Here is a 25153-nt window from a genome sequence, read left to right as displayed (position 1 = left end):
TCAGGTCACTGTCAGCTTTCAGAGGGCTTGGTTCTGGGCTGGGTTAGTAGAATTTGTCCCCTTTCCCACCCAGAGGAAAGAGGGCACAGCTTCGGAGCATTGTTCTTTGTTACACCGCACAGAGTCAAAAGGAGACACCTCGGCTATGCAGGTTTTATTTCTAGAGGTTCATTCTCTTGTAAGTGTGTTCCTCTCTACTAGAGTTGAAGGATCTGAGATTCTTGCCCCAAGGAAGCCATTTTTGTCCTCCAAATACGTGAGGGCTGCTCCTCCAAAGGCGATCACGAAAGCCATTGCTCTGTGATTGGGTTCTGCACCATTGGTTTCTTGAGCCACTGTCTTTCTGAGATGCCATAGAAGTCTGGGGTGCCCCATTTCTCTACAGGTGTTTTGCCAAACTGTCTGAAAGAGATCTCATTAGTGTGACCACGCTGCGTCAGGCTCAGTGTTCTAGGGGTCCCTTCCTGTCTCTGTCTGCCCCTCACCCCCAGCCCTGACATTGCAACAATGCTCTGATGACAATATCACCGATTGTCCCTTGAGGATGTGAGGCTGAGCTCAGTGCTGGCGGCTCTCAGACAACTGTGGGCATCTGTCTTCCACCAGCCACGCTAGCCAAGACATACAATGTGTTCTTCGTTATGGGCTACACAGGGGGTCTGAATTACAAGGAAATAATTCAATTTAGCAGGCTAGGGTGAAATTGCCAACCAAAAGAACAATTTATGAGATCATCCAAACCTGGATGTGAAATTAATTCCATACACGATAACTCACCACAGACCACCTTACTTAACTTTGTTTTTTCCTCCTAATAGGATTTTCCTGCTATCATTTATGTTCCAGACAATATGAAAACGATACAACCATCATGTTAGAAATTACGCTAAACCTGAAATACAAAAAGTTATAACGGTAGTGTGAGCTTTAAGCAAATTGGGCCTTTTATAAATGAATTCCTTTGAGTTGACCAGTCAAAGGATGCTTTTTAATAATATTGCAACCTCGTAAGAAAAGTGGGATTTTGGCCAGTGTAGCTGAACCAGAACTTTCTGAGGCACTCTTGTTTCAAGCTCAAGCCCTGGTCCACAGGCCACACTCTCCTAGTGAACTGGTATTGACTCTGGATTCCCGTGAGGCAAGAAAGAGCAGGCTTCAGGCTTGTGTCATCCTTTCCTGATCTGCCCAGCAAGGGTTCAGAATCCAAAACGAGTCATTGTCGCTGTCCTTGAGGAGCTTACAGATGAGATACTGAGGAAAAGTTAATACAGACAGAGCAACAGTAAAGACCACAAGATAGCACATCATGGTGGCCTGGAGCTTAATGGCGGCCAGAGGGTTTGGAGTAGCTGCAGGGCTGAGCGGGGCTCACAGTGGACCCAGGGCTGGGAGACTTGAATCAATGATGCTGACTAAAGCCACAAACACACAGTGATTGTGATCGTGTCATAGCACGTAACTAAAATTAGCCTTCAATGCAAGAAAGAATGGGAACTTAGCCATCTGGGCTCACCTAGTCTTGGCATCTGGCCCCCTCCTATGGAGACTGACAAAAAAAAGAAATTAGTGCTGTGTTCAACCGCCTGTGTGAAAATGGCTTCAGCCCCAAGTGGCTCTGCTCACTCATTTGGAGAAGGCCCCCCTCTTCTCCAGTTCACTCAACAAGGAGACAGAGGGAGTGAAAGAGAACTCCAACCCTGTTTTGATACTTATAGGGAATTGTGGGAAGGATTCTGTGCAGCAGAGACGGAAGCCAAAGGGTGATTTAAGGTTTGCCTTTGCCAGTTTACTCCAGCATTTGGGTTCAGATCTATAGATAATATGAATGAAACTGTCCAGTTACCTACAGCTGCATAACAAATCATCCCCAAACAATCCCCAAAGATGGAGAAGTATAATTTCTCACAATTCTGTGGATTGACTAGACAGCTGGGTGGCACCTCTTCTCCACATGATGGTGGCAGGGGGGTGTGGTCATCTGAGGCTTTATTGGGCTGGAGCCTCCAAGATGGCCCGCTCACATGGCTGCCAGCTAATGCTGGATGTTGACCTGGAGCTCAACTAAGGGTATTGACCAATGTGCCTATGTGTGGTTATGGCCTATTCCCTGTGGCTTGGGCTTCTCACAGCATGGTGGCTGGGTTCCAAGAGTGAGAGGCAGAAAAGTGACCCAACAGGGAAGAAGCAGGAGGCTAGACCTGCAAAGTTAGGTCTGGAACTGGCACGACATCACTTCTACCAGATTCTATTGATTTAGCAATTACAGGGCCAGCCCGGACTCAAGGGGAGGGGAAAGAAACTCAGTGGAGAGAGTGACCATTTACAGCCATTGTTAGTCCACCATCATTCAAGCTTAATGATCACATTTCCATATAAGTCAATGTGTCCCAGTCTGTGCCCGCACAAGCCCCATCCTCTCAACCTGAGTCCCCTGCACGACTCTTGCCAAGGACCCTCACACCAGGCTGACTTCCAATGGAGTCTAAACCAGTACCCTCTTCGTGGCTCATCTCTCGAAGTAGAAGCAGAGTTAAGACCGCAAGCCCACCAGAATGAAGGACAACTTCCTGCCAAGTGCGAAGGAGCTTCCAGCTGGGAGCACCTCGGAGGGGCAGCACCCACAGGCTGGGCACCTCATGCCCATCTATCCGCCATTACCCCGTCTTCAGACGCAGCCAACACCCCCCACCAGTCACAGGTCACTGGGGAGCCCTCAGATCTGAATGACACTCGCTCATTTGCAAGTTCCCATGGGCATGGCCCCAAGCGGGCGAGTGGGCAGAGGCACTGACAGCAGCATCCTTTCTTCCCCAAGTATGTGGACACACATTGCCAAATCGTCCTCCAGAAAGCTGTACCCATTTACAGTCCTTATGTCTAGTGCACGAGTATATCAAGTAGCTAGAAGACAATGGACTTAGACTTGGCTTGAGGAGCTGTCTAGCCCCTCAAAAGGAGAGTCAGGCTGCCCCTCCTTGCATCCTGCTCCTGCTTCCTGAACAGGTCTGACAAAGGTCGTCCATGTGCCAGATCTTAGGGGCTCTTTTCCTGTCTTTTTCTTCCTCTCTGCGGCAGTTGGCGCCCTGGACCATCCCGTCCTCCCCTGGCCATCGTTTTCTTACCACGTCCATTCCTTCTCAGACTCCTGTATGAGCTTCGATTTCTCAGTCTGTGTCTTCAATGTTGGTGCTTCCCAAGCTTTGGCCCTTGGCCTTTTGCTCTTCTCTTACTCTACAGGATCCATCTGGAGGATCTTCTTGAGTCACACGTCACTGGTTACCACCCATGTGCTTATTGCTCACAAATCTCTTCTCTTAAACTTTGATGTCTCTCCTGATCTTTGATAGTATCTCCTCAGTTACCAACTGAAGATCCTTCTCTGGATGCCCCGCAGGCACGTCAGACTCGACAAGTCCAGAACTGAACTCATTACCAACTTGCTCTTCCCCTGTATTTCCTATCTTAGTGAATGGTACAGCCACTTACCCGGCTCCCCAAGCCAGGGCCCGGGAGCCAGCCTAGAATGGCCCCCCTCAGCCCACCCCTACATGGTGATTAGGCCTGTCCAACCTAAATTTTTTTTTTTTTTTTTGCGGTACGCAGGCCTCTCGCTGCTGTGGCCTCTCCCGTTGCGGAGCACAGGCTCCGGACGCGCAGGCTCAGCGGCCATGGCTCAGGGTCCCAGCCGCTCTGCGGCATGTGGGATCCTCCCGGACCGGGGCACGAACCCGTGTCCCCTGCATCAGCAGGCGGACTCTCAACCACTGCGCCACCAGGGAAGTCCCCAACCTACCTTTTTATGCTTCCTATTCTCCCTCCTCTTGCTGCTGCCCTCATTTGGACCCTCATTATCTCCACTCCATTGTAAATAACCACTTTATTACCCACTTCCTGTGCCTCTACTTCTCCTTCTCAGGATGGTATACTGAGAAACAAGGGAAAAAGACCCTGGTAGTGATGGCATATTTGTAACCAGGTAGGACAGAGGGATAAGCTGCCTTTTCCATACTGGCCGTGGGGACAGGGCTATTTACAGTTCTTTCTCTTTACCACCAAGAAACTTACCAACAGATGCCAAGACCAGCCCGGGTGTGACACCTCAGAGGCACCTCACCAGCCTTGGTTTCCTGACTTCCAACATTGTGTGTGCCTCTCTGGGTCACTGGTAGGCCTCTTCTGCCACCTTCCCCTAGTTCCCTGAGGAGTCTAGGGCAAAAAGTGTAGCATGAAGTGTGTGGGGAACATGTAATCCCTTTGTCAGAAATAATTCTCTGACCTGTGGGTCATTCTCACCAAATGAGTCCCAAGAGGCACTAGGCGCCCCAGATATTTGGCTTTGTGGAGAAGGCATCTCAAAGATGATGATCCTATTGTCTGAGTGGCCCACAGGGGCTTCCTGTAGATGCTCCCTGGCCCAGGTCTCTGGAGAACATTCAGAGTAATATTTATTTGTGTGCATGTTTTATAATTGCCTTTAAGAAACCAAAATTCCCTAATGCAAAACAAGGCTGTGACTTATTCACCTCAGCCTCTTTCTCTTCTCAGCACCTATCGTATCTGGCACACAGGAATCGATCCATAATTATTAATTCATAGATTGGCATTTGGTCAACAATAACTCATGTTTATCAAGTACTTGCTCTGTGCCACACACAGTTCAAAATACTTCACGTCTTAACTCGTAAAACTCATTTATTTAACCCACAGAACAGCACTGCCACCCTCACTTTATTTTTATTATTTTTATTTTTTATTTTTTTGCTGTACGTGGGCCTCTCACTGTTGTGGCCTCTCCCGTTGCGGAGCACAGGCTCCGGACGCGCAGGCTCAGTGGCCATGGCTCACAGGCCCAGCTGCTCCGCGGCATGTGGGATCTTCCTGGACCGGGTCACGAACCCGCATCCCCTGCACCGGCAGGCGGACTCTCAACCACGGCTCCACCAGGGAAGCCCCATCCTCACTTTATAGCTGAAGAAAGTGAGGCTTGGAAAAGTTAAGGGAACTTACCTAGAAATATACAGGGAGTTAGTGGAAAAGCCAGGTTGAACCTAGGCAGTCTGACTCTTGATTCCCAACTCTTAACCGTATCCAACACTGCTTTCTTGGTAAAACGTGGATCAAGATTATACAGCTGTAGTTGGGAAGGTTGTTGGTGGTGGTGGAAGTTGTGGTTGTGGAGGGGATGGTGGCTCATAAAGCCTCAGTTATCACGGGGACTTACCCCAGAAAAAGTAAACATGCAAACTGTATTCCTACAGCACCTTAGTTGAAGGTTGGCTGGTCCAGGTCACCTAATCTGGAAAGCAGGAATCCAGGGTAGACATTCTTTTCAATATCAAAACCTGGGTCACTGGCCTCTGTTTCCCCACGATGCTTCTCATAATCACTGTGGAAGCAGGAGAAACTGAAATCATTTCCTAATGAAGTGTATCTATTTGTCTTCTTGCATTTTTTTCCTGTGTGTCTGGTTGCCATTTCATCTTCCCAGTTGGACTGGAAGTGCTCTTTTCTGCGTTGGGTCTTCATTGCTGCGCGCAGGCATTCTCTAGTTTTGGCGAGCGGGGGCTACTCTTTATTGTGGTGCGCGGGCTTCTCATTGCGGTGGCTTCTCTTGTTGCGGAGCACGGGCTCTAGGTGCATGGGCTTCAGTAGTTGCGGCTCGTGGGCTCAGTAGTTGTGGCACATGGGCTTAGTTCCTCTGCGGCATGTGGGATCTTCCCAGACCAGGGCTCGAACCCGTGTTCCCTGAACTGGCAGGCAGATTCTTAACCACTGCGCCACCAGGAAAGTCCGGACTGGAAGTTCTTTGAGGGTAGAGACATTACTTGAAGCTTCAGGTGGTTCCCCACAATGACTAACTCAAAGATGGAGACTCAATCCATATTGCTGATTGATGAATAGATTAGAATTTGGTTAAGGTTGGAAACTAGAAGGGAAGATATGTTTAGCCAGACATTTCCAGGTTAGTGGTGTCTTCTCCTCCTAAGACAGAGGAAGTGGCTGTAGCGGGGATGAACACTTGAAGAGCTGTTGTGCATTATGTTGTGGTGACTGTGGAAGCTACTCTGGTTCCAGGCCAAAAAAAAAAAAAAAGAGTCCTGACCTTCTCTGATATCAGAGATAACCCCATCAGCTAAATTCCCCTTGGAGTTCACATCCAAGCCTGATCTTTGCCAAAACTGGGGGCTTGATAATGATCTCAACTTGGTGAAGAAGGATCTAGTCCCCCCCGCCTGCACTCTGGGAATAAGGAAACCCGAGTGGCCAAACATCTTTCTGGAAAATGATGACCCGTGTAGATTTAGGGGCAGGTTCAAGAGGAAACAGAAGATGTTGACTGCTCATTCCTGATGCTGAGGTGAAAGCATTCACAGACTTACCTGCAGGGAACACTGAGTCTGTTCCTATCATAGATGCCTTCTCCAGAACTTTTCACTTCCCCATTTTTCTCCAATGCCACTTGGCTTTCTCACCCACCTTACTTTTGAATCCAAATTTCTGATACTTTCTATTGTCTGCTTCCTCCCACCCACTTAAATAACCAAGTCTCCTCCCTTCTTTGGGCTCCCTTGAAAACTTAGAAGTGTTTTTCAAAAATATTTATTTATTTGGCTGCACTGGGTCTTAGTTGTGGCACACAGGATCTTTAGTTGCAGCACTCGGGCTCTTTAGTTGCGGCATGTGGGATCTAGTTCCCTGACCAGGGGTCGAACCAAGGCCCCCTGCACTGGGAGCACGGAGTCTTAACCGCTGGACCAGCTGGGAAGTCCCCGAAAGAGTAAAGTTTGAATGAAAATTAGACCAAGATGACCTCCATCTCTACTCACCTCAGTTGTAAGAATCAGAAATGCCCTGACATTTAAGATCCCCTCAGGATAACAAAAGCAGGGATGTGGCCGCCGATCTTCTGGTTCCGTAATCACTGAGGAAGGATGACGACTCTACTGCCTAATTATCTCATTATTCGTGCTGAAGGAAAGGAGGCTTTTAAAAATATACTAATTTGGGATCACTGGGAAGTTTTCTTTTTTTTTCCTCCTAGGTAGTTTTGTGACTCACTCAGGATAGCTTTGTGGTTCATCAGACCCTTGAAAGTAAAGACCGAAAGGATTAAAGAAAACTAAACAAAACAGTACAGCCTTCATAAATCTCTGACCAATCTATGACTTTTGGGAGACTTACTTATTTAAGCTTCACTGTTGACATTGAAAGGAAGAACTAGCACATGACTATAATGCGCTTTGTCCCCTGGGAGGTAGTTGAGGCAGGCACCTACTGGGTTTTCTCCCTGAACTCCCTTCTCTGATGACTACTCTGCCCTATTCCGGAGGGGCAGAGTTGGGGCAGCCATATTTGTACGTGTGGGTCAGGGGTGAACCAATCAGGTTCAAGATGAGCCAATTGGTCCAAGGTGAGCCAGTCAGGAGTTCCTTCCTACAACCTCGGGAATGAAATCCAGAGAGAGATTCAGTGCTCCTCCAGGTGGCTGTAAACTTGTGCTACTGGCAGCCATGTTCTCTGGTATGTGTACTTGAGAGGCAGGAGCTGGTGTGGACAGAGAAATGATTCACACATTCAGAGGGAGGTGGGGAATTGAGAGAGAGGGAGAAGGAAAGCTTCCTGGTTTCCCCACAGCTTTGTACTTCCTGGCTCCAGTTAATTTCTGCATTTCTGCCCTGAGCTTCTCTAAAATGCCCCTGTAGCTTTAGAACACATTTTCCATTGCTGGTTTGAATAGGTTTTTATAATTCACAGCCAAAGAATCCTAACTGATATGAGTAGTATTTTTCCTTGCAGGTATTTGATTTTAAAAATTCACATATTAGAGGCAAAATTTGAATTCAAGCATACCACTAGTAATAGAGGAATTATCAGTAAAATAAATTTAGAGCTGTAATGCTCTTAGAGGCTGTCATTTTATAGATGTGGAAACTGAGGCCCAGGAAGGCTAACTCCCTTGCCAAGGTCACCTCTGTGTCTGACCCAGGACTTTAGACTCTTGACTCCTAGACCATGGCTCTTTCCCTCACACCCTCTAACTCTGAAATATTGAATCTACATTCATAACTTGTACACTTTAAAGAATAGACCATCTACTTCTGCATCTTCTTATTCCTGCTGTCTTGGATGAGAAGTTGAAACTCGAAGATGTTAAATGACTTCAAAAAGACTATATATTAACAGAAGTAGAACTAGAAGTTTACTCCCAGGCAGGAGGCTCCATCCAATAGGCCAGGCTTCTCTGTCCATGCATCCAGGTCACCAATGATCTGCTTAGGCTGGCAAATCCTCCATGGCAGGGCTTTTAGGGTCATTCACCTACTCAACAAACATTTATTGAGTACTTACCATATTAAGGTGGGCACCATTGCACACCAGGAGATACAACGAGGGGTACATTCAGTTGGTCAGCCTTGAGTGTAGGTGAGCTTCAAGAGCTTCACCTGGTATATGTATATTTGGGGCTGGGGGTGGGTCCGGTCAGTAGACATGTGGGTTGTGTGGAGGTGAGATAAGATAATACTACTAGAGTTCAAGCGTGGTGGCTTTTTGACAGTGTCACCAGAATATAGCATGGTGCCCAAAGCATAGTGAGATGAGTGAGGGGAGGAATAACGACTCAGAGACACAAACAACGAGCTATAATGCAGGGTTTCTGAGTAAAACACGCTCACCTCTCATGCTCATTTCCTGGTCTGCCTTTCCCTCAAGCTAGAATGTGCATTCCTGAGAGGGAAGTAGTTTCATTTGTTTATTTATTTTCTTCATTCCCAGCATACATCAGAGTGTGCTGGGCACCCAGTCAAGGGAGCTTTTAGTTATGTTAAGAGGTTAGGACGTAAGAGGAAAGTCATCCCAACAAGGCAATTTATCAATGAGTCTCGGCAAGGTGAGCTGGAACTTGGGTGGTGTCTGCCAGAAATCAACAGCTGGGTTTGACTCAGTCTAAGAAATCTTTGCTTTGAGCCAGATATTACAATGCCCCTCCTTGTGAGACATGTATGTGTGATGGTGGAAATACAGGAACGTATCTGGGGGTGAGGATTGGAATTGAATCTTCTGGCCTGGGGAAGGGATATACATGCAAAAATGGGAAGATGGGAGGCAGGATGGTGGGTCTTCATGGGTCCAAAGTCCTCTGAAGTGAGGGTTTTTTTGACTCGCTATGTTTTTGGTTAAGAAATGCCAGAGTGCCCCTGAGGTTGAAGGTACCGTAATCTTATCAACAGTAATGCCATATATTATCATGAGTGCCTATCTCTGTGTCAGGTTAAGCAGTGAGATTTCAAATTTATGTCTTCAGCAGGTTTCTCTATCGTTTTGATAGATCATTCATTTGTCCACTTATTCATTTATTTGATGTATCCATTTATCAGGTACCTATATCATGGTGGGGTAGGTCGGGGGTTACTCAGAGACAAATTCACATGGGATCTTGCCATTAATGACTTCTTCGCTCAGTGTGCAAAACTGTTAGGTTTTCTACCACCCTTGCCGTAATGATAACAAGTGGCCTTTGGAAATTGAAAGGTACAGAACAAACCCTGGGCAGGTGCACTGAAAACTCAACGGCAGCAGGATTTAAACACCAATCAATTGGTCTGGACCACATTTCCAAGGTCACCGGGAGTCCCGAAAACCTCTGTATAATAAGGTAAGTTTCTCATTAATCTATTTTTATTTTATGGTACAGGAAATTGGTTGAAGCTGTCAAAAAAAAAAATCACCATTGAGAACGTTTGCTGGGCAGAAGAATACTAGGGCAACTCAGAGAGGTCACCCCGTGAAAGTGAAGGAGGGTCCTTGTCACAGCCTGAAGGGTGGTGTCTCACCACTGATCTTCGGCAAGTTGTGCTGGAAAGGGCTGGTCAGAGTTCCAAAGCACAATATTATATTTCCAATTAAAATGCAAAAACCAACCTTCTTCATAAAACACATTGGCCTCAGCACTGGGAAGTGACTACAAAGCCTAGTGCTGATTGAGAAAAGCTGAAAGCAGACACTGTAATTGATAAAGGAGATAAGTCAACCTGTGTCCTTTAGAGAATAACGAGTTCCATTTTTCATCAAAAAGATCTCCTTGTGTTGAAGAAACATTCTTTCAATAAATCTACTTAATGGTTTCCCCCCAATGATATATAACATGGCAAGGGATGGCAGGCCACCCATCATTTGCATTGCTAATTCAACCCAAAGAAAACCCAAACGGTTCCCAGGAAGGGCTGCTAGCAAACTCTCTAAAGGGAAAATATCTAAAGGCCTCCCTGGGCTCTTCAAGCAGGTAGATGGGTGGGATTCTGAATAAATATCCTCTCACTACACTTGAGATCCGATGCAAGGGTCCATCCCCAACCCCCCCACCCCCACCCCCGTGGCCACTCTGGTACGCTCAGCTCTGAGGGTGACTCCGTCAGATAGCTCCAGAGGCCAATGCCTCAGATACTTGGGTTGTGAGAACTGATCAGCTTTTCTGTGCCCTGAGCTCATCCCTCTCCCACGACGGCCCTGACGGCCTTGGTGTTTTGGGGACCGTGGGCCGTGAGAGGTGGTCGGCGTTTACGGCGTTTGGGAAACTGAAGATGCGTTTTAAAGATCCTGCCTGAAGTGGCGCTGCTGACTGAGGGCCGGAGCCTCAGGTGCTGAAGGCGCAGGGGGAGGAAAGGGCCTGCCCCCTTCCGAGGGGATGATTTAGGGCCCTCTGCGCGGGGTGCCGGGCAGCAGACTTATTGTTCAACCCGGCTGATCTTCGTGAACCCCAACTTTACAAATGGGCTGTTATGTCCACGAGGGCCCAGCTTTATGGAGCAAAACCTATTTCCTCCGAGGGCACCCGGCCCTGTCGATGCTGGCGGACTTCCCCACATGGGAGTCATTTAAAAACAACCCTAGAGTGGTTTCCTTCTGTTGCTGTTTGTTTATCGTCCAGTCGCGTGTGAGTCAGCCAGGTCATGATTTGTGTTGGTTTTGCTCATGAAATCTTACGGGAACAATGAGACGACGTTGGCCGGTCAGGAACCCGGTTCCGAGTCACCCGGGGGGCGGCCCTGCGGTTTCGCAGAGACGGCCGGTGGCACGAGAACCCGCTAGTGTCACCGCCGTGCAGGGTGACAGGGGCCGGGTGGGCAATGGCCTTTGAGATGGGTTACGCTGGGGTGATGTTTCAGAGAGGAGAACGAGGCAAGGAAAGAACAACACTGACCACACTTCACACAGACACCGACCACATTTTTACTGCATTGGCTCCACGCTGGATTCCAACATGCTGGTCCAGAGCGTGGCTGGCTACAAGCTGGCAGGACCTCTACGGCTCCTCCCACAGCCACAGGCTTTCCCTTCCCCGCCATGAACGCTATTTCTCTTGATCCCACTCACTGCCCCAAGTGCAGAGGCAGTTATCAGAAAACACTTTGGATGCAAACAGTGAGTGGCTTACAACACACGGATGGGGTGGGTGCAATGTCCACTGTGAACGTGGAATCCACAGAAATGGCTGGAGAGGCAAGACGCCTCCTTAGTGGCTAATAGGATGATGGCATTCAAGACCCACAAGTGGTTTTTGTTTTCTTTTTGAATTCCTGGAGTCTATTGAAACTAATTGTTCCTAACATTATTTCATATTTGTAATCAAATGTCTGACCTGATTTCAACCATGTTTGTTGGCATACATCTTTGAGTGGTGTGCCTCGAAGTTATTCAGACTGATATAGGATGAAGATTACAAATATCTCCATAAAAAGAGAAACTGTGTGACTCTATATGAAGACAACGACCGTCACATTCCACAGCACATCATTGGTTAATCTTTGAATCGTCAGGCATTATTTAAAATGAGAGAATATAAGTGAACACAAGCGCCACGACAAAACAATCATAACAACAGAACCAAACCCAATTTCTCTATTAATCATTTAAGAATTGTACCTCTGTTTCTAACACTTTTCATTAATTGTTATTTTAAGCTCCAGTAGCAGGATCAGATTTCTGCTGCCTCTGGGCAAATGAGTTATGATCTGATCTCAAGTTCCAAGGGAAATGCTCAAAGTTTTATTTTCCCCCAGTTGAATAAACAGTACTATGTCTATTATCTCTGGTGTTAGAATAGTGCTGTCTTCACATAAGACTCAAATCATGGCATTAGTCATTCATTTCCTTGAACACAGACACCCTCATGCGTGCTGACAGGTTTATAAGGATGCGGTGGCAGCCGTAGCTCTGGGAGCTGCTAGATGACCGACCTTGATTTCTTGCAGTCCTGAGCGATGGAGCCCGGGTGTGTCTGGTTATTGTCTGCTTTCTCTCCCAGATGCTGGGCTTGTCTGGAAGATTAATACATTAACAAGAGCTGAAGGTCCGGGGTTGCACATCTTCAGACATGTTTATTAGCAGATGGCACACAGGATTCAAAGGTCACCACAAAAGTGACATTTTAAAGTGAAACAACAATATTTATGTTCAGATAGTCTACTGATGAGATCATGTGGAAATGGTTTTGATTAAATTAGCTTATAAATGGTTGCCAATCTATAGACAACTTAAAATGCCACGTCTGTTTACCAAATGTTTTTTTCTCACGCTCTCACCTTTTAAATATTAATGACCAAATGCTGTGTTTTTTGGTGGGGGGGGGTTTAAGATTATTTAACTGCAGGATTAGTATATTTGGTTTTGACTTCCTAGGTTATCCAATTTTTATCATTCTAAAGATGTTATCTCCTGTGTGAGTTCTGAAATCTCACCTGCAATTATTTCTGCTTTGAAAGAATTTGGATTTCACTGTTGTAAAGACACTGTCTTGCAATTTCTTTTTGGGTCGCTGGAGAGACTTTAAGTTCAAGCTCTCAGATCAAACCTTATGTTCAATATCATAAAAGAGGTATGAGCTGGATTTCAGAAATTCTTATTAAATCTGCGTTTTGGCCTCTGTAGCCCTCGGGAGCCACACTTTTGTGACAACGTGCGCTTGTGTTTCATCCAACAGTGTGAAAAACAAAATGCAGCCAAGGGGAAGGAACCCGCCTCTCAGCTTCTTTTTTTTTTTTCCCCCTTCTCCGTTGTGCCTACTACCTAGCAGGAATGTGAATGAAAATATTTACCTCAGAAAATGGTTTAGTCAGAGAATGCCCAACAGTCTGAAATGAGAAGTCACCTTTTGCAAGTCTTGCAAATCTCCATGGTCAGCAAAACCCACAGAAATATTTCCATCAAAGGCATTAAAATGCAGAAATAATGATCAACCAGTAGATTAAAACTTTCACAGACATATTTACAGGAAACAAATATGACCATATAGACTGTCTCTCATTTATTTGCATTGAATTGTATTAGGAATAATTTTGTAGGGTATAGATATTGTCTCGAGTTTTTCACCTTATTATTATGTCTATCTTATTTTTCATACAGTTACAAAATTACAAATGTAAGAATACAACAGAAGATGTACTCACTTTTCAAGAGAACCTTTTTCAATATTCATTGCTCCTTCCATTGGATCCAGTCCTTGTTCAGAAAATTGTTTCAAGGCACTTAAAGCTGCCTAAAAACGAAAACAAACACACAGACAAGGAGATCCAGTTACTGACTTTCATGTAATAAATAGGTATGTAATGGTAAAAGAAAGCTTTGATATATAGTAAAGGATATCATTTTCATTAGTCTAAATAAATGCTTTTCTGTATCATTTAACAAAACTACATTTAAGAGGCTGTATTATGATGGAGAAATGCATATACTACGAAGGCTTTAGTTTTGTGTGTCTGGGGGAAGAGGTGGAGGGAGGAGTCTCCATAAATCTCATGCCTTATCCATAATTTTGTAAAATCACAATGTTTTATCCGCAAATGTAGAAAACGCCTAGTAGAAGCCTGTCATTCTTTGATGATGAGTTTTGCATCATTTCTCCTCACATTACTGAAACTACACATTGTCTTCCTCCAGATGTGAGAACATCAGATTTTTTTCCAGCTTTCCAAAGTTAGCATAAATGTATTGTTCAATTTTATAGACATGTAGCCTCAAGCAAGTCACAGAATGTGAGCCCAGAAATGGACCAAATACACCCTTGCATACCGAGGGGATGGTATGATGGTATCCTGTGAGGAGAGAGAAAATTTGCGCTCCATGGGGCCCTGGGAAGGCAGGCCTGGCCGCGGCAGAGCCTCCTGTGGTGTGGATATGCCGGGGATGCGGGATGCATGCGGATCCGTGGGATGCTGAAGGGTGTTGACAGGCTGGTGGAGCCTCGCTGAATAGCTGGGAGGCACCAAAAAATGTGATGCTGATAAGATCTGCATAAGTTGTTGACACTCTAGTGCGAGGTCCAAATTGTTATTTCTTTGAATAAGAATTTGGTTCTTCTTCCCCTCCCCAAATCCCACCACTTCTCAGGTCAATTAGAAGAGCTTTGTTGTGTCTGAGATAGGTGTGAGTGGCCAAAGCTGTTTGCATCTTGGAGATCCTGCTGGGTCACACTTTGGTCATCTGTATCTTCTCAACTGCCTCTGACAAACAGCTAACTCTGCCAGTTGCTCAAACTTTTATCTGCCAGGGGCCCCTTTTGGGTAGCTGAGTGCATGATCTCTTCTACATCTCTTTATGTGAAATATATCTTTTTGGTTTTGGTTTTTCAGTTAATAGGCTTTATTTTTTTTAGGGCAGTTTTAAGTTTGCAGAAAAAATGGAGCAGGGAGAGTTCCCATATACCCTCTCCCACTCCACCTTCTACACTGTTTCCCCTATTATTAACATCCTGCATTCCCGAGGTACATTTGTTACGACTGATGAAATATCGATATATTATCATTAACTGAAGTCCAGAGTCTACAACTCTTGTGTTGTACATTCTATGGATTTTGACAAATGTATAATGTCACGTGTCCACCATTACAGTATCATATGGAATAATTTTATTGCCCTAAAAATCCACTGTGCTTCAGCTGTTCACCCCTCCTCCCTTTCCCCCCAAGCCCTGGCAACCCCTAGTAATTTTTTTTTTAAATCTCTATAGTTTTGTCTTTTTCGAAATTCATACAGCTGGAATCATACAGTATGTAGCACTTTCAGATTGGCTTCTTTCACTAAGCAATATGCATTTAAAGTTCCTCTATCCTCTATGTCTTTTCATCTCATCTCTTTTTCACTGCTGAATATACTCCATTGGGTGGATGTACCAAGTTTTTTTATCCTTTTTTTTTTTTTTTTTTGGGGTACATGGGCCTCTCCCGTCGCGGAGTACAGGCTCCGGACGCGCAGGCTCAGCGGCCATGGCTCATGGGCCCAGCCGCTCCGCAGCATGTGGGACCTTCCCGGACCGGGGCACAAACCCGTGTCCCCTGCATCGGCAGGCGGACTCTCAACCACTGTGCCACCAGGGAAGCCCTCTTTATCCTTTTATCCTTTTATACCTATTGAGGGACATCCTGGTTGCTTCCAGTTTTTGGCGATTATGAACTGCTATCAACATCTGTGTGCAGATTTTTATGTAATATTTGTAATATTTTTCCTCTCTTCTCTCTCTGTCATTCTATCTTTTAAATCTCAACCCCTATATTCAACCAAAAAGGAAAAATATATCCTTTCCTTTTTTTTTTAGGCTCCTTCTTCCTTTCAGATCTCTAAGCTGGTCTCCCCAGTTCAGACGTGCTAATTTGAATTCTCACTCACGCCTGCAGCCCCAGCCTGGGTGGGCAGGGGGAGGCCGTGCTTGGGCTCTCTGTTTCATCATTACCTCTTTTGAACCCGGAGTCCTGTGGGGATGTCAGCGCCCTACCCCACTACCCCTGATCTTGGTACAGGCTCCTACTATACAGCAGCTGGTGTAGGCTGTAGTGGCAGGTAAGCACTAACAGCGGTTGCGTAGGAGCAACGTGGCCATCTCACTGGGCACTGTTATTGGTTGAATTGTGTCCACCCCCCATATCCATATGTCGAAGTCCTAAACCCCCATACTCAGAATATGGCCTTATTTGGAAATAGGGTGACTGCTGATATAATTAAGATGAGGTCATGCTAGATTAGGGTGTGGCCTGATCCATTATGACCAATGTCCTTATAAAAAGGGGAAATTCAGAAACAGAAACCCACACAGGGAGAACACCGTGTGAAGAAGACGGCGGAGATTGGAGTGACGCAACACACGCCAAGGAATGCCAAAGACTGCCAGCAAACCACCAGAAACTAGGAGAGAGGCATGGAACAGATTCCTCCCTCATAGCCCTCGGAAGGCACCAACCCTGCCAACACTTTGATCTTGGACTTCTAACTTCCAGAACTGTGAGACAATAAATTCCTGTTGAATTTATTGTTGGTGGTCCTTTGTTACGGAGGCCCTAGCAAATGAACACAGGTACATCATCATTCCTCTTTAAGGACAGTAGAACCTCTTTCTCCTCTCTCTGATGTTTCCTTATATTATCTTTTGATTATAAAAATCGTTTTTCATTACAGAAAAATCATAATAGGTAGGCAAGCAAAAAGAATGTGAAAATATTCACAGTCTTACCCACCACTCACAACTTGGTGTACATCTTTCCATATCCTTTTCTATCCCCTTCCCATATGTACACTCTCTAACCTGGGTCATATCCTAACACTGTTTTAGAACCTGCTCTTGTCATGGAACATGAGCAGTTTTCCACCTCAACAGAAACATTTCAGCAGCAACATTTTGCAGGACTGCACAGTATCTCAAAGACTTTATGTGCCTTTCTGTATTTAGCCAATCCCTAGTGTTGGACATGGAGGCCACACCCACTTTTTAAGCTGTTATTAACACTGCACTAAGCTTCTTAATGGTTAAAAATCTTTGAGTACGTTCTCAATAATTTCCTTGTGATAAATTCCTAGAAACTGAATTTCTGGGCCAAAGGGTGTGCACATTTGTAAAGATCTGATATAAACTTCCCCTGCCCTCAGGGGGGTTGTACCCAGCAGGACTCCGAGGAACATCTGCTTCTCTAGGTGCTTTTGTAATCACCTCTCAGAACCACTTTGTGGATCACTGGAGCGAACCCGTTTTGTCATTTTACAGCCCCACTTTATTTTTCATTTGTCCATCCCTACCATTTACCTCATTCCCTAGACTTGGCTTTGAGTGAAGTTTGGCTGCTTTCAAAAGTTAAATTCACCCTCAAAAGATGCAGATTTGGACAAGTTTCCGCCTAAAAGAAAGTAATTCGCAGAGATATTTGATTCTTATTAAATTCAATTAGATGACCTCTGAGGTCCTTTCAAGTCCTGAAACGCTGAGGGAGCTGGGCAGCCTTCCCGGGTGACTCTGCTGAGAATGGTCCCGTGGGTGTGCACATCCTTGTGGGCTCGTCACGTGAACCTGAGCTCTGCAGTCCCGCCTTCTGTGGACGTGCACAGAGGTAGGAGCCCGGCCCGCTCGCTACCAACCTGTTAAGACCAGTCCGAGGCGGACCTCTCCAGATAGCCCAGCTTCGTGGGATGGGCGAATGAACAGAGAGTTCTTTGTATATGCAACAATTTTGAACAAATGAACAACTATTTTGTTCTGATCCGTTAATATGTGAATTATTGGTAGGAATGCTGATTTTTATCAATTTCTTCCCAAATGGATTATTATAGACGGCTATTTCAGTGCCTTCTATAATAGTCTATCTGCAATGTGGTTGGTACTGCTGAATGAGACTTTTGAGAGCTCCAGGGCTTCTTGGTCCTGTTTTATTCCCAATAAGGCCAAAATGACAACCAAAACGAAATCGTTTTTTGAAAATCACTTATAGGCTAATTGGAGCCCAGTTTCACTGGCTGCTTTGGAAATACTTGTTGCCTGAATACCAGGAACCAAACGTCCTACTTCACCGAGTCCAGGACCCAGTGACACCTGTTCGCATCCACCCAAAAAGAGATGCACATATGAGATGAAGGCGAGGTCTCAGGGAGCAGGTTGGGTGTTTCAGCTCTTGCAAAATCTCCTGGATGATTTAATCAACGTGACAGGCAGGTCCCCAAGCACTGTCAGGATGATTGTCATTTGCTCCAAGAATGTCCTACCAGCTGGAATGGCGGAGCGCTCTTTCACTCGATGCCATGAAGCATTTTCAGAATTCTTGTGTGACTGCTTCCCTCCAAAGGTATGTTTAAAAGCTTCCAAATAACATTCCCTTAACTGTCTTCAGCCTTCATTACTGTCTGATGAGATCATTCAGCCCACATCTTATTGATAACCCTGAATACAATTGCTTATAAATCTGAGAGGACTTCTTTCTACCTTATAAAAGGCGATGAAGACACTTTATCTTCTCTGTAAACAGCTGCCATTTCATGAGCATCCCTCTGCCACAGCCATGAGACCGCGTCCCTTACCTGCGTGACCTCAGGTGTTACCACAGCCCTGCAAGGTAAGTCCTTCCCATGAGGAATTCAGCAGCCTACTCGAGGTCACATGGCTAGTAAGTGGCAGAGCAGAGAGAGATGTGAACCCAGCCCACATCCTTGGTCACATCACTTTATTTCCTTCGAACATACAAACTGCTCACATTCAGCCTAGGCAACTTCAGCACAACTCCTTTCAATATCATTATTTCAAAACCACTCCTATAACCTCCTCTATGCTCACCCTATTGATTATTTCCCAAGATAATGAATTGAGGTAAGCTCATGAAATGATCTCCATTTTCTAGAGAAGGGCTTTATTACCTTGTGGGGAATCACACAGTTTCCAGTCACCAGCTTTTTTGGGGTCCCTGGGTTGACTTCTGAGACCTCATCTGGCACTTCTATAACACTCGCAGTCTGGTTAAAACTAAATTGCTATAGCAATTATTTCATCACTTAGAATGACCCAAAGGCCACAATTCCTTGCCTTCCCTCCCATCGTTCTCCGAAGAGTTCCTCTGTCACCTTCCTGTGGTGGCTGGGAGGAGGGAGAAACGAGGTGCCGTGTCTGCCTGGGATTGTGGGGTGGAGGCTATCCAGTGAGAGGAGGTGCTGGGACTGCAAACGTGAAACGGAGAGAGAAAGAGGGCTCGGCTGTGCTTTAGAGGGAGAGATAAGCCAAACGGTTCAGGAAAGTCGAGATGGGCAGGGGCTGCCAACCAGGCACTGCTCTGACAGGTACTAATACAGCCCTGGCCCCACTGCTTCCTCCCAGCTCCTCATGAGCTCCATGAGGAATCGGGCTCTCCTTCCACTCCCAACCCCACTCGTCACCCACTACTTCCCCTGAAAGGACACTTTAGCGGGTAAGAAAGCCCATGGAGTGAGATGGGTTTGCTTTGCCTTCTACAGCAAAACGCCCGCAACAACAGAATAATGCAGCAACCCCCAAAATAGCCACATAACGTTTAGCATGACCCCAATATCGGTCTTTTCAAAGAACAACGTACAATGGAGTAGCATTTCGAACAAAAACTAAAATTGAACAGTCCACAAAAATGTTTTACTGTGTTCGTCCAAATCTGTCCAGAAGATGGTAAACAAAATTCTTATGTTTAAACTACCTGAGCTGAATAAATTGTTACTTGCTAGAGGCCAGTTGCTTTACAAAACATTAAGAACATGTTATAAATATGTGACATAATATTAAAGGACACTTTGGAGTGAGCGAAAAATCAAATAGCCTTCATTTGGGGAGACATAGTTGAAGTCCGATTAGAAGCAAGTTCATACACACACACACACACACACACACACACACACACACACACACACTGGAATATTACTCAGCCATAAAAAAGAATGGAATAATGCCATTTGCAGCAACGTGGATGGACCTAGAGATGATCATACTAAGTGAAGTAAGTCAGAAAGAGAAAGACAAATACCATATGATATCACTTATATGTGGAATCTAAAAAAAATGATACAAATGAACTTATTTACAAAACAGAAACAGACTCACAGACACAGCAAACAAATTTACAGTTACAAAAGGAGACAGTGTGTTGTGGTGGGGGGAGATGAATTAGGAGTCTGGGATTAACATACACATACTACATAAAATAGGTAAATGACAAGGACCTACTGCATAGCCCAGGGAGCTGTACTCAATAACTTATAATGGAAAAGAATCTGAAAAAGAACATATATATACATACATGTATGTATAACTGAATCACTTTGCTGTACACTTGAAACGAACATAACATTGTAAATTAACTATACTTAAATAAAACACTTTTAAAAAGAAGCAATTTCTACCTTGTCCATTACTGAGATGGTAAAGAGATAAAAGATGTTCAGCTCCTGCTGCCTGCAGGTCACCCTCTCAGCACGGACAATTTGCCGTGTGATAAATGTAAACTAACCTTGGGGAGTCGTGGGGAGGAGGTAAATCTGGGTTCCTTAATGAACAACATCCTGAATGATGCTTAAACCCAAGTTGTATAACTTCCCACACACTGTGGATTCGAGAATTTCAAAGATACACTAACATAAGTACCCAGAACCCTCCATATGGCTTTGACCATAAACAAACAGACAACTATATGATTTCATTTCCAAGGTCAGAAAATGTTTTCCTAGCAAATCAAAACAAACTCACTCAGCATCCTTTTGTATGTTACCACAGTCTACCAACTGGAATCTTAAACTTTAGCTTTATGATAATCTATATGTTCCGGGACTTTTTTTTTTTAAGGTATATCCAAGGCAATAGATGTAGCTTTGTTTGAAAGGAGAAAAAATTTTAAAGTGTTTTAAAGAAGTGGATGACATTTCCTTTTCTTATTCTTGTCTTTTCAGCTCAACACTTGTATCCATTTGTGTGTGTGTGTTTCCCTTAGAGGAGGGCATCTGCATAGATACATAGAAATATTTTTGTCCCCAAAAGATTTTACAACTGTTTTGGGAATAAAGCCCCACAGGTTCTAAAACAGATGTCGCTGCCATTTCGTGTATCGCTTGTTTTGTGCGTAGTTATAGCAATGCCAGAAACATGATGCCAATAAGATACTTTCCATGCCTGTTTGTTGGTCTCGGTTCACACGTGTGTGTGTGTGTGTGTGTGTGTGTGTCCACAGGATGGGGGTGAGCCTTTCCAGCCATTTCTGTAATTTCTAGCTTTTCTCTTGTCGATCAGCAAACATGTTGAAACCAGTGCCTGTTCTTCTTGCTTCCTTCTGCAGGGACTAAAGAGTTTGTAATGACAACACAGCAGCGTTAAGTCATTCTCTGAGAGACAACAATGGTTCATTAGCAAAATGTGAATTTTAACTCATCCCCTCATGACACGCAGTTCTTTTCGGAGTCTTTGAACAGGATGCCCAATGGATCCTTTTATTTCTTTTTTTTTCCATTTCACACTTTTCCCACCGATTTCACATCCTGAATCCCAGGAACAGACAGGCTGTTCCCATTAAAGTCAATGGTAACCATACATGTCCGAATGTGGCCTTCATTTTGAAGTAAGTGCTCAAGGTTTGTTTTGTTTTGCCTTTTCCCCCTAAAGTGCTTGTTCATATGGAACTTTTCCTGGGAGCAGGTCTAACTGCTGGATTCATTTCAGAACACACGCATTGGACATATATGCAGCTCATTAAATCAGTTTCCTTTAATGAGAAAATGATAGGAAATGCAAACATCTTCATTGGCAGCTGAGGACTCCCCTCACTTCTCTTCCCAACAATCTTTGAGACCGACTCTCCGTGAAGTCATTTAAAAATGACTGGAAAGGGCTTCCCTGGTGGCGCAGTGGTTGAGAGTCCGCCTGCTGATGCAGGGGACACGGGTTCGTGCCCCGGTCCGGGAAGATCCCACATGCCGCGCAGTGGCTGGGCCCGTGAGCCATGGCCGCTGAGCCTGCGCGTCCGGAGCCTGTGCTCCGCAGCGGGAAGGGCCGCAACGGTGAGAGGCCCGCGTACCGCAAAAAAATAAAAATAAAAATAACTGAAAAACCAGAAGGTCTTTTCTTCAGTAGGCTTGAAGTCTTATTGCCCAAAGAATGTGAATTTTAACGTTTCTAAGTTATCATTTTCTTACTTTGAATGGTCTATAACAAAATGCCAAGTCTCTCTTTATATAAAATAAAAGAAACCCAAAAGAGAAAATCGTATTTCTAAATTTTATCACATTATGGTAGGAGCCTCAGTCTATTCCTTTTCAGATGAATCAATGGTAGGACTTTAAAAATAAAATAAAAAGTTGATTATACTGAGCTTTAATTAAACCGTTGGCTGCCCTGCTTTCTAACAACTTCATTATAGTCCGCACTTTCATTTATGCTTACACAATCCTCTTGGTTCAGGTAATTTCCACAAAATTGGTACCTTATAAAAAAGCTCTTACTGTTGGAACAAAGGGATGTCAGTTAAGGTGATGGCTATTCACTGTGTAAAAAAAAAAAAAAAAAAAAAGAGGTGTGGGTGGTCGGGAGACTAAGGCGTGCCTTGGACAGTCTTCTAAGGCAAAAAATAGGAATTTTGGCTCCAGAATTTGGGGAATTAGTACAAAATTGGGCACTTAAACTGTAGACTTAGCCATCACCTTTATTTCAGCAATCAGGCACTTACTGTTGGGTAATCCACGTAGTTGCCAGCCTTGACAATAATACAGAGTTGGATTTGAAGCAGGATTAACTGTGCTAAGGAATGTTTTCAGTGTTTAGGACAAACTTGAGTAGCGACATCCATGCTGCCATGGCTTCCTCCAATCACGCTGTTTCTGTTTTACCAATAGCATTCCTTTTAAATTCGTGTGTTGTCTTTCATTTAATTATTTTTGCTTCAACAAAAACCCCCCTTGGTAATGGTGTTTACTGAAACATGGTGTTGGGCACAAAGGCAAGTGTCCGTCTCTCTCTGAACTTGGCAGGATAATCACCCATAAAGGTGTCCTACCCCCCAGAATCTGAATATGGCAAAAGTGATTTTGCAGATGGGACTGAGGTATGAACACTGAGATGGAGAGGTTATCCTGGCTGATGCACGTGCGTCCAATCTAATCACGTGACTCCTTAAAACCACAGAACCTCTCCTGGCTTTAGACGTGGCCGGGAAAACATGCTCAACAAAATGCAACGTTGTTAGTTTTGAAGATGCAGGAAGTCAAGGGAGGTGCGTGGCCTCTATAAGCTGGAAAAGGCAAGGAGACCAGTTCAGCCCTAGAGCCCCCAAAAGGAACTGCCGACACCTTGATTTCAGCTCAGTGAGACTCCTGTCTGACTTCTGACCCACAGAGCTCTAAGACGACAAACACGTTTGTGTTGGGCTGAGACACTCGGCCTGTTCATTTGTTACAGCAGCAAGAGGAAACTAATACACTCTTCCAGTCGTCTGGACAAGGAAGTGAATGGGCATGGCGTCTGGAGTCTGTCGGGCCTAGGTTAAAATGTCAGCTCCACTGCAGACCAGCCGGGTGTCTTTATGCAAGTGACTGTATGTCTCAGAGCCTCGTTTTCATCACCCGTAAACTGGAAACTACAACACCTACCACGTCGAATTGTTTGAGAGGTTAATGCCTGGGCTATAGTGGTGTTTTATCAATGAAGGCCTTTAGTACACAACTTTCTCTGTTGAGCCCAACGTTCAGTCATAAAACTCTTTATGCTCTCTGTCTCCATGTTAATTTATGTCCAGTTTCCTGTATATTTCTATCAACTTTTTCCAGCACATTGCTCATCTGTCTCTCTTCTAAGAGAACCCTATCATTATGGGGCCCCCTTCATCAACAGCCATTAATAACTCCCAGCCGCAGAATAACATCCTATATTCTTGGCCTGGCATTCAGGGCCCTCCGTCAGCTGACACCATTCTACCCCACAACCTCACTTGCTACAGTTTCATTAGTGTGTTTTCTAGGGTGTGATTTCCCCCAAACAGCAGACCAGTCACCAGCCTCAGGAACACCTGGCAGGTGTCAGTGCTATCAACAAGCTCCCTGGCCTATTGGCCTAAAGACACACCAATATTTCAGAAGCCCTGCCCGCATGGATCTTCCGCCCTGGTCAGATTGATCTACCTCCTGTCTGGGAAGACATCGGGGCTTTCTACCTCCACGCCTTTGTTCCTGCAGGCTTTCTGACTTCTCAGCGTGGTGGATTCCCAGACTGTGTCCCACCTATGAATTTCTGACAGCCCCGGCCATTTACCTCCCTGAACTGTGAGTCAACTTTAACGTGTTTACATCCCGTCTCCCAGGTAGTTGGTCTGTTGGGGCCATTTTCCTGTTTGAAATCGTCACAGTGTGTTTACAGAATATCTTCAAGGAATACTCTTTGATAGATTATCCTTCGGCTTCCATGTGAAGCTCACCCAGACAGGCAAGTGCATGCAGACACGTTTCTTCTTCCTGTTTTCTCTTTATTCTCCTATTCATCTCGCCCTCCCTTGCTTTCCTCCCCCTGCAGGGCCTCCTCCAAAACTTCTCTCCATGGAGGTTCTTTCTCCTCCCCGTCTGCACCCCTCCACCCCTATCCGCAGGCTCTGCGGCCAGGGCACCATGGGATAGACCATCCCAGGAAAGCAGGGCTGGGTTGCAGCTATCCGTGTGAGAGAAGGTTCTCCTTCCCCACAACTTGCCTCCAAAGAATACAGAGGTTACTGTCTTTTCCAAACATCAATCATGGGCTGAAACCAGCGCTCAAAACTCAGCCTTCCTGGAGTCCTGTGAGGCTACAGAGGAAGTGCCTGGGAAACCCTCCCTGGGAGGACCCCACAAAGGGGGCTTTGCCTGAGACCCTCGAGATGGGGACATCCTGAAACAGAGGGCCAGAGGGGAGCCTCCTCCGCCCAAGGAGGCCTGGCTCTACGGGGCAATCGTGGCCGAATTCTGCCTCGGCAGCCCTCCCCTCTGCTGCCCCGAAGGTTCATTTGGGATTTCTTGGTCCTTTGAGATTCTCCTCCGAAGAGAATGAGAAACATTCCCGCTGAGCATGGGCACACACTGCTCTGTCTCTTCAGGAATTTCATTTGGGTTTGAGTATGTGATTGATAAAAACTTACATTATAGTTGTTTCACAATTTTTACTGCCCTTAATGTATTCTTGGATTGCCTGGTGGGGAAGGATGGGTGGGAACAGAGAATGATGGTCAAACAATATAACGTATAAAGTTCTGTTTAATTCTGAGCCTTTGGTTGTACTGCAATAGAGTCGTAGGCGGTAAAGGCAGGTGGCCTGCAGACCTTGTTGATTCTCTCAATGGGTGAGGCCCACGGAAGTCTGACTTTTTCTTGGGGCATTTGGTGGCCATCC

The 25153-nt window shown here is 45.3% G+C and overlaps 1 protein-coding gene across 10 annotated transcripts in view; it reads right to left on the bottom strand.

Annotated features, from left to right (window-relative positions):
* Window positions 1-11205: 11205 nt before the first annotated feature.
* The window catches only part of STAU2 (staufen double-stranded RNA binding protein 2), a 307654-nt gene continuing 293706 nt past the window's right edge, over window positions 11206-25153 (bottom strand). For all 10 annotated transcript variants that reach the window (XM_089898567.1, XM_089898572.1, XM_089898574.1 and 7 more), the window contains 2 exons: window positions 13446-13534; window positions 11206-12317 (listed from right to left, as the gene is read on the bottom strand). In XM_089898567.1, the coding sequence (XP_089754693.1) occupies window positions 12224-12317; window positions 13446-13534 (183 nt within the window). In that variant the 3' untranslated portion in view covers window positions 11206-12223. The remainder of the gene's footprint in view (window positions 12318-13445; window positions 13535-25153) is intronic.

Source organism: Delphinapterus leucas, chromosome 17 (assembly GCF_059928025.1).
Source record: "Delphinapterus leucas isolate spDelLeu-1000000601 "Yukka" chromosome 17, BTC_Dleu_Yukka2, whole genome shotgun sequence".
NCBI classification, from domain to species: Eukaryota; Metazoa; Chordata; class Mammalia; order Artiodactyla; family Monodontidae; genus Delphinapterus; species Delphinapterus leucas.
This window is presented reverse-complemented; position numbering and strand designations above follow the sequence as displayed.